General features: G+C 45.4%; 1 protein-coding gene across 1 annotated transcript in view; it reads left to right on the top strand.

Moving 5' to 3' along the window:
* The window catches only part of LOC311139297 (FH1/FH2 domain-containing protein 3-like), a gene marked incomplete at both ends in the record, with an annotated part of 106,153 nt that overhangs the window by 85,853 nt on the left and 10,369 nt on the right, over positions 1-9,931 (top strand). Inside the window, 8 exons of the mRNA XM_084174180.1 lie at positions 941-988; positions 3,187-3,324; positions 3,503-3,637; positions 4,353-4,403; positions 5,853-6,061; positions 7,365-7,675; positions 7,730-7,979; positions 8,283-9,262. Of these exons, the coding sequence (XP_084030306.1) occupies positions 941-988; positions 3,187-3,324; positions 3,503-3,637; positions 4,353-4,403; positions 5,853-6,061; positions 7,365-7,675; positions 7,730-7,979; positions 8,283-9,262 (2,122 nt within the window). The remainder of the gene's footprint in view (positions 1-940; positions 989-3,186; positions 3,325-3,502; positions 3,638-4,352; positions 4,404-5,852; positions 6,062-7,364; positions 7,676-7,729; positions 7,980-8,282; positions 9,263-9,931) is intronic.

Consider the following 9,931-nt stretch of genomic DNA (forward strand, 5'->3'; position numbering starts at 1 on the left):
GCCATATTGTGAACAGACCAGGGCAGAAGGATGGAAAGTAGTGTTGCCATATTGTGAACAGACCAGGCCAGAAGGATGGAAAGTAGTGTTGCCATATTGTGAACAGACCAGGCCAGAAGGATGGAAAGTAGTGTTGCCATATTGTGAACAGACCAGGCCAGAAGGATGGAAAGTAGTGTTGCCATATTGTGAACAGACCAGGCCAGAAGGATGGAAAGTAGTGTTGCCATATTGTGAACAGACCAGGCCAGAAGGATGGAAAGTAGTGTTGCCATATTGTGAACAGACCAGGCCAGAAGGATGGAAAGTAGTGTTGCCATATTGTGAACAGACCAGGCCAGAAGGATGGAAAGTAGTGTTGCCATATTGTGAACAGACCAGGCCAGAAGGATGGAAAGTAGTGTTGCCATATTGTGAACAGACCAGGCCAGAAGGATGGAAAGTAGTGTTGCCATATTGTGAACAGACCAGGCCAGAAGGATGGAAAGTAGTGTTGCCATATTGTGAACAGACCAGGCCAGAAGGATGGAAAGTAGTGTTGCCATATTGTGAACAGACCAGGCCAGAAGGATGGAAAGTAGTGTTGCCATATTGTGAACAGACCAGGCCAGAAGTGCCTCAGTCCTAGTGAACTCCCTACCTCCTATCCCATATAATCTTAATGACCCACCCGTAAGTAGAGGTCTTTTAACTGCTTTATGTGAATTTAAAAAAGGTTTGATTGTTTTTATAGAGTATGTAGAGTCCGTGTCAATGGGGGGGAGGGGCAGAAATGTTTTCTTGCTTCTTGGAATCACCATGTATCTTGCTACTATCCTTCCCTCAATCGTTCTCCACTCTTCCATTTTTGTGTTTAACCCTTGCATGCTTCTTTCCATCATTACATATTGTACTGGACTGTCCCTCTCCTCTCTCTCTCCTCACTGTTTTCCTTCTGCAGCCAAACAGCTGTATTGTATACATCTAGAGCGCCCGTTAGTGCTGGAAGGTAAGACTTAGCCACAAGTCTTATAGTCTTATAGGTAAGACTTAGCCTCCAGGTTAATACTAGTCTTATAGTCTTATAGGTAAGACTTAGCCTCCAGGTTAATACTAGTCTTATAGATAAGACTTAGCCTCCAGGTTAATACTAGTCTTATAGGTAAGACTTAGCCTCCAGGTTAATACTAGTCTTATAGTCTTATAGGTAAGACTTAGCCTCCAGGTTAATACTAGTCTTATAGGTAAGACTTAGCCTCCAGGTTAATACTAGTCTTATAGGTAAGACTTAGCCTCCAGGTTAATACTAGTCTTATAGTATTATAGGTAAGACTTAGCCTCCAGGTTAATACTAGTCTTATAGTCTTATAGGTAAGACTTAGCCTCCAGGTTAATACTAGTCTTATAGTATTATAGATAAGACTTAGCCTCCAGGTTAATACTAGTCTTATAGTCTTATAGATAAGACTTAGCCTCCAGGTTAATACTAGTCTTATAGTCTTATAGATAAGACTTAGCCTCCAGGTTAATACTAGTCTTATAGTATTATAGATAAGACTTAGCCTCCAGGTTAATACTAGTCTTATAGTCTTATAGATAAGACTTAGCCTCCAGGTTAATACTAGTCTTATAGTCTTATAGGTAGCCTTCTATGTCTCTGCTATCTTAGGGCATCTATTTAGAGACTGTACACGCAGGGGGGGAATTGAGGGGAATTCAGTTCCCTTTAGTGAAACAAATTTCTACATAAAACTCATGTCTACATTTCTACATTTCTAAATGTTTTTTTTAGCTGAATTGTGGTGACCTGGATACGCTGTAGATTTAAATGATGCGTCAGTGCTTTCCGACTGTATCAAACACACCATGACACAGCAGTGACCCCTGCTGCTGCATGCTGAGCACCTCTTGGAATGCAACGCTGCTCGCTTCACTCTCTCATTCAACAGAGCCATTAAGAAGCACCTTAGAAAGCAGCAGGGCTGTTGAGGGTCAGCTCTGCTCTTGAGTACAGTCATTTCCTCCCTTAAGTTGAATCCCACTCAAGTCCTGCTGCTCGTGGCTGTGTGCTTGGCTTGGGTGTCTGTCGACTGCCTTTCATGACCTCCACAGGCAGAGGAAGTGTCCCAAAGCGTACCCTATCCCATATATAGTACAAAACCTTTGACCAGAGCCCATAGGGCACTATATTGGGAATAGGGTGCCATTTTGGGCCGCACACAGAGAGTGGAATAAGCCTGATGCCTCCTGGCTGCTGACGCCAGCTGCCCAGAGAGAGTGGAATAAGCCTGATGCCTCCTGGCTGCTGACGCCAGCTGCCCAGAGAGAGTGGAATAAGCCTGATGCCTCCTGGCTGCTGACACCAGCTGCGCAGAGAGAGTGGAATAAGCCTGATGCCTCCTGGCTGCTGACGCCAGCTGCCCAGAGAGAGTGGAATAAGCCTGATGCCTCCTGGCTGCTGACGCCAGCTGCCCAGAGAGAGTGGAATAAGCCTGATGCCTCCTGGCTGCTGACGCCAGCTGCCCAGAGAGAGTGCTAGCAAGGCTGTCCTCATAGAGCAGTGTGAGATGGGGATAAAGTGATAGAAAACTATACTGTCAGTGTATACCCATGATAATAATAATAATATGCCATTTAGCAGACGCTTTTATCCAAAGCGACTTACAGTCATGCGTGCATACATTTTTTTTGTGTATGGGTGGTCCCGGGGATCAAACCCACTACCTTGGCGTTACAAGCGCCGTGCTCTACCAGCTGAGCTACAGAGGACCACATGATAATAGGTGTCATGGTCATACACAGGACTACAGTCAGCCTTGGTTAGTCAACGCTGTACAACCACAGCTATTTAACACACAGTGGGAAAGGAACGTGTCTGGTCTTTTCTGACCATACTTTGAGTTAGTGAATGTCACTCAGTGACCGAATCAGAGCCAAGAGTTGAGCCGTGAAACTTACAGCAGCAGAGCACCTGTTTGACCAAAGACCATGAATCTCTCTACAATCCCGGCACAGTGGGAAAATGTAGGGCTGAGTCCCAAACACCACCCTATTCCCTTTATAGTGTACTACTTTTGACAAGGGCCCAAGTGGCTCTGGTCAAAGTAGTGCACTATATAGGGAATAGGGTGGCGTTTGGGACACACATCCTTAGTGTTGGGAATGATAGCAGTGAATAACAATGTTTCCTCCTCCTGTTGTTTCCAGCCGACACATAGGCCACGTCATGGCGCTCTCTGGCAGGTCCCAGGGTGTAGCCAGCTCCAGCGTCAGCGCCCCCACCACCCCTGTACACCGCACCTTCGCCACCTCAGCGGCCCCACAACTGGACTCCAAGCCTGACAGGTCAGCACTCAATCAATCAATCAATCAATCAATTAAATAAGCCATCTCTGTGTATGGGTCGGTTTCAGACCCGGGTTTAAATATTATTTGTTTTCTTTCCAGTACTTTAGGTGCGCTTGTTTTATGGAATAGTAATACGGTTTTAATAATAATGGTCTTCCTCTGTTGGGTTACCCAGACCTTCTCTGGGGAGCTTGTTGTCCTCCTCTTACAGACAACACCAGGAGTCTCTGACTGCAGAGAGAGAGAGGAGGAGACAAGAGAGGGAGGAACGACTGCAGAAGATCGAAAGGGAGGAGAGGAAACGCTTCAAGTGAGTCCCAACCTGCATCACATCACACTACTCATAGATGGAATTATCCTTTTGACATTCACATTGCAGTTCAGTTCATTTAAAGTCCCAAACCAATTCACCAGATTAAACACGGCTTTATAAACTTCTCTGTAAGGTTAACGTCTGGAGTGATTTAGTTTTGTCTGGGATGAATAAGAGTCTGAGCCTTGTTCCATAATATATCAGACGAGTTGGAGATGTTTAGAGACTGGACATACTTGTCTGTCTGTCTGTTTATTATGGTCATCAGTCAGGGATATACTGTGGATCTAAGGAGGAGATACATGGGTTGTGTCCCAAATGGCACCCTATTGGGCCCATAGGTCTCTGCTCAAAAGTAGGGCACTTATTAGGGGATAGGGTGCCATTTGGGGTGCAGCCATGGTTCGGCAGAAAACAAATGCCTGCTGGCCTGCCTTTTACTTGTTTTCTATGGCCATATAAAGTCCTGGATGTCAGACGGACCGCTGGAAAGCTCCTCTGGTCTGTGTGTCTCCTCTGTCATGTCGGACTGTTTCTTTCCCACAGTATCTACAACTATTCACACTGTCTCATTGGTTAACTAAGGATGTCTTTTAAAAAGGTACTATAGAATGTGAATGAAAACAAATATGAGTTGATATGCACAATAAGATATAGCTCTCACATTATTTTCACATACTGTCTCTCTCTCTCTTACTTGGAACGTTATCAGTCGGGATTACATGGACAAGAGGGAAGAGACCCGACAGGCCAGAGAAGAGAGGTATGTTGTCTACTTTCATTTCTAATATGCAAATAGACACAGTGCTGTCTAGCAACGTAGATTCTAGAATCCTTCAGATAGAGCGAGTGCTCTCTAGCAATGTAGATTCTAGACTGATTCAGATAGACACTGTGCTTTATATCAATGTAGATTCTAGAATCCTTCAGATAGACACAGTGCTCTATATCAATGTAGATTCTAGAATGATTCAGATAGACACTGTGCTTTATATCAATGTAGATTCTAGAATCCTTCAGATAGAAACAGTGCTCTATAATAATGTAGATTCTAGAATCATTCAGATAGACACAGTGCTCTATATCATGTACAATAGGTTCTAGAATCATTCAGATATAAACAGTGCTCTATAGAAATCTAGATTCTAGAATCATTCAAATAGACACAGTGCTCTATATCAATGTAGATTCTAGAATCATTCAGATAGCTCTATAAACATTTACATTTTAGTCATTTAGCAGACGCTCTTATCGACAGATTTTTCTCCTAGTCAGCTCGGGGATTAGAACCAGCGACCTTTTGGTTACTGGCACAACGCTCTTAACCACTAAGCTACCTGCCGCCATGATTTTAGAATCATTCAGATAGACACAGTGCTCTATATCAATGCAGATTGTAGACTCATTCAGATGTAATAAATACATCATAAAGACCCTGACATGAGGTAGTAATATGCCTTGAAACCTTTTTGAGGAGAATTCTTAGCAGATGTAGAACAAGTCAGGCTCAGCCTCTGGGCTGAAATATAGGTGTCAGGCCCCCTCCAGGCCTGCTGCTGTGCATTAAGACATCTACAACTGAATGGGACGAGGTGTGGAATTGGCTTTAAGTCCTGGATACGGTCCAGATAATGTAGGCTATGCATGTGTAATGTACCACCTTCCAGACAAACTGAATGGGACGAGGTGTGGAATTGGCTTTAAGTCCTGGATACGGTCCAGATAATGTAGGCTATGCATGTGTAATGTACCACCTTCCAGACAAATGTATGTTCAGTGTTATTTAAAACAGGAATCCTAGGTTATGTTTGCTGCCTTTTTTAAATGTATGTTCAGTAAATTGATAAGATTTTCAGTCACATACCTCTGACTGAATGGAGTGTGATGTCTAAATCAAGATGAAACACTATTATAAGACCCATCTGTGGAGAAGTCGCTGTAGTATACTGTAGGTGTCTTCTAAGATTTATGTGTCAATTAAGCACCTGGAGACATCCGAGAAGCATCACAGAGTCCCAGACATTTGGCCACTGTTTCAGAAAAGGAAGTGTGAGGGAACTGACTACAGTATATGACTGGGGTGGCAGTAGCCTCGAGGTTAGAGAAGCGGGAATCTTCTTCTACCCCCATGAGACAGAGATTATATTACAGTAGACCTGCACAGGTAGAGTAACATCCTTTCTGAATAATATTCTGTGACTCCCTCTTCCAGATATAAGTGCGTTGAGAGGCTCGCAGCAGAGGAGCATGAGAAAGAGAGAGAGCGCACGAGAGCGCCACCTAGGGGTCGCACAGAGATCACCCTGAGCCTGAGCCCCACCCCCTCCAGTCACTCCGCCTCCCCCCGCTGTGTCACGCCCTCCTCCATCGCCTCTCCGGAAGAGACTGGCACCACTCCATCCCAGACATCCCAGACGCAGGGTAAATAACCTTTTCCAAACGTTTAACCAACATTACAGCTCCCATCCCAGACGCAGGGTAAATAACCTTTTCCAAACGTTTAACCAACATTACAGCTCCCATCCCAGACGCAGGGTAAATAACCTTTTCCAAACGTTTAACCAACATTACAGCTCCCATCCCAGACGCAGGGTAACATAATGTTCTACAGACATTTAACAATCATTACCGGTCCAATAAGTTGTATGTATTTGTTGTTTATTCTTTATCCGGATGAGTCCCTGGCCAAGAGGTAGCAGCTTAAGCAACCATAGTACAGCACAGTATAAAACAATACAAAACGGGACAAAACAACACAACCGGAATAAAATGGAACGACTAGTAAAGTGATTTCAAACAGGATGGGAGCATGGACAGAGTGTATGGTTGGCAACATGCAGTCGGCTGGCAGAGAGCTCCTGTCCACCTGTCATGCTTCCTGGGGTCTGAATTAACACATGGGGGGTGATTCACTCACACTTTGGAATTAGAATCAGATGGACTAATAATTCATGGTGTCTGTTGGGGGAAAAAATCAGCAGGACTTGATAAGAAAGGGATTGAATTGTTGTTTTTCTGTGTGCTTCAGAATGAGGTGTCTGTAAGTGTATGTTGCTAAATCCCAAATACGTTTTGGGATGGGATGGACATTACTTTAGCTGCCTGTGGGAAAATGGTTTGAATGATAGTTTGAAGCGGAGTGATAGGCTAGCTTTTAGGTCCGAGGCATACCCCAGTGATTTGTATGTGATTGTAGTGTGGTTTTGGCTGTGGTAGTGCTAGCCGCTAGGGTGTGGACCTCTTAATGTGGGGTTCCATTCACATCCTACAGTAGGAGCCAGGAAGAGGTGTGGTGGACTGTGGACTGGACTACAGCATTGACCATAGAGGGGACAAGCCTTTCAATACCTCACAGACTCAGTTATGATGATACATTAATGAATATCATGAGAACTAGATGTTGTTGGTCTGGGGTGGTTATTCTAACCCACCAAAATGGGATAATGGGATAAAATGAGGTGTTGAATCTCATTTCAAAACACATTGTCATCATAGCTGTTAATACATTTCCTGTAACATTCAATGAAGTATGAAATTACATGCTTAACGACTTGAGCTCCGGACCGAAATCTAGACAATTTATAATTTGAATTAATGAAATGTCACAGGGCAATTTCATGGTATTTACATTATAAAAAAGACGATCAGATGATATTAAAATGGCACACAATCTAAACCCCTACAGTAGTGTTCTGTTTTGTTCTGGTCATGTTTTTTCTACCAGGAAGTGAAGTAGAGCCAAGCCGTGACCTTCAGACCAGAACTACAAGTCCAGTGCCAGAGTTAATAGTATCAGGACCTTCTCCAGAACCCACAGAGCCCCCCTCCCAAACTCACTCGGCGCCAGGCGAGGAGCAGACGGAGACAGAGACGCAGAAAGAGAAGCAGGAAGTAGCTGAAGTTGAGCCCAAGCAGGAAGTACTAGAGCTAGTGGAGTCAGCGGTAGATGAACAGACACAGGGTAAAGAGGAGGAAGAAAGTGAGGAGGAGGAGGAGAAGGGTAAGGAGGAAGAGAGACAGTCAGGGAATGAGGTGGAGAGAGAAGAGGTAGAAGAGGTAGAAGAGGTGGAGAGAGAAGAGGTTGAGGTGGTAGAAGAGGGTGTAGAGGTAGAGGGAGAAGAGGTGGAGAGAGAAGAGGTTGAGGTGGTAGAGATAGAGGAGGAGGGAGAGAGGGAGCAGGCTGCGTCGGAGGAGAGACTGGTCCTCCTCAGTGAGAAGGAGAGACAGAACGAGGAAGTGAATGAGAAGGACAACTGTTCTGCCTCCAGTATCTCCTCAGCCAGTAGCACTCTGGAGAGAGAGGAGAGGGAGGAGAAAGTCAACAACAACCATGAACCAGGTACCAGCTGCCCGTCAGCAGAAAATACAGACTTTAGGACACTTGGCCCTTTATGACTTAAAATATGACTTGTGATTTGTACCCATACTGTAAAATGGGACACTTGGTAATCTTCCGTATGCTGTACATCAGTAGGCAAACATTGAAGTTCATGTCATGTCAGAACATTTCATTCTACCCATGCTCTCATTACAGTTTCTGATATATAGATCTGCTCTCTAGTCTGTTCTGAAGGCTAGCAATCCAATAGTAATCCAATAGTAATCCAATCCACACTTCCTCCTTGTGTTTGTCCACCTCTAGGCCAGTGCATTAAGGAGGACGACGTGAACGAGCAGTGCAGCAAGATCCTCAACAGCAAGCGCTTCATGCTGGACATGCTCTATGCCCAGAACAAGACCACTGGGGGCGAGGACGAAGAGAAGGCAGGAGAGACGGAACAGACTGAGAAATGGAAAGAGGGGATGGAGACGTCATCACTGGAGGGTCAGGACGGGTCGTCGGTGGCCAGCCTGGCAAGTCGTATCTCTACACTGGAGGCCAGCAGGCAGGCCTGCGGGGAGAACGTTAAGAAGATGGAGGTCCAACACCTGGACAACCAGGGGAGCGTCAGGGCTGTGGCCGAGAAATTTGGAGACCTGGTTAAAAGCCTTGTGTCGCCTCATGAGCTGGAGGCATTGGAGAAGCAGCAGCAGGGTCAGCTTCAACCTGATAAAGACAAAGCTCCTCCGGCCCCCTCCTCCTCACCCCTACCTCCTAAGAAGGAGTCAGACTATATCTGGGACCAGCTGATGGCAGCCCCCAGGGAGCTGCGTATTAAAGAGATGGACTTCACAGACCTGGCAGACGAGGATGACCTGGACATCCTAGACGTGGACAGTGTGCTGATGGGCTCCAGTGACCTGATGATTCCTCCCCCTCCTCCCTGTCTCTCCACCCTGCCCCCTCCCCCTCCCCCTCCCCTGGGCCTGTTCGGCTGCCCCCCACCCCCTCCTGTCCCTGGCATGATGCCCCCTCCCCCGCCCTTCATGCCCCCCGGCCCCGCCCAGCCCTACCCGGGGTCTCCCCAGCTGAGCCGAGGGACAGGGGAGCCCCCTCTGTTCCAGAAGAAGAAGAAGACTATCCGTCTGTTCTGGAACGAGGTGAGGCCCATGGACGGCCAGTACAGGAACCACAAGCGTTGTAGAGAGTCACTCTGGTCCAAACTGGAGCCGGTCAAAGTGGACACGTCCAAGCTGGAACACCTGTTTGAAACAAAGTCCAAGGAGCTACCTGTTACCAAGGTAACTTTGTTGACCATTTTGGTACTGCATATTTATACGTATAGGAAATGTATGTGTTTTGCTCAATACATTAATTTGTGAAATTGTCACTTAAGCATTTAGGGGCGGTTTCCCGGACACAGATTAAGACTAATCCAGGAAACAGCCCCATAGATTTTTACAGCTTGTCCTTTTCCTCCAGAGCACATAGGTTTAGACATCAGGTGTGAACACCTGGACAACCGGTACCCCCTGTATATAGCCTCGTTACTGTTATTCTATTGTTGCTCTTTCAGTATTTGTTATTCTTCTATTGTCTTCTTTTTTTTTTTGTAAATACTTTCTTAACACTTTTTTTTTTTTTTACTGCATTGTTGGTTAAGGGCTTGTAAGTAAGCATTTCACTGTAAGGTCTACACCTGTTGTATTCGGCGCATGTGACAAATACAATTTGATTTGATTTGATTTTGAAGCTACTATCCATACCTTCTGTTCTATATACACTCAGCAGAATAGCACTAACCATTGCTTCAACGTGTTGGCAAAGTCTGACCTGCATGTCATCTGCTATTGTTTCTCTTCACAATTCACTATTTCCTTCTGTGTGTGTGTGTTTCTGTTTTTGTTTTGGCCGTTTAGCCTGTCGAGCTGGATCCCCATGTTCATGCTTCAGGCTTCTTTTCATCCACA

The sequence above is a fragment of the Coregonus lavaretus genome (assembly GCF_964263955.1).
Source record: "Coregonus lavaretus genome assembly, chromosome: 13".
NCBI lineage: Eukaryota > Metazoa > Chordata > Actinopteri > Salmoniformes > Salmonidae > Coregonus > Coregonus lavaretus.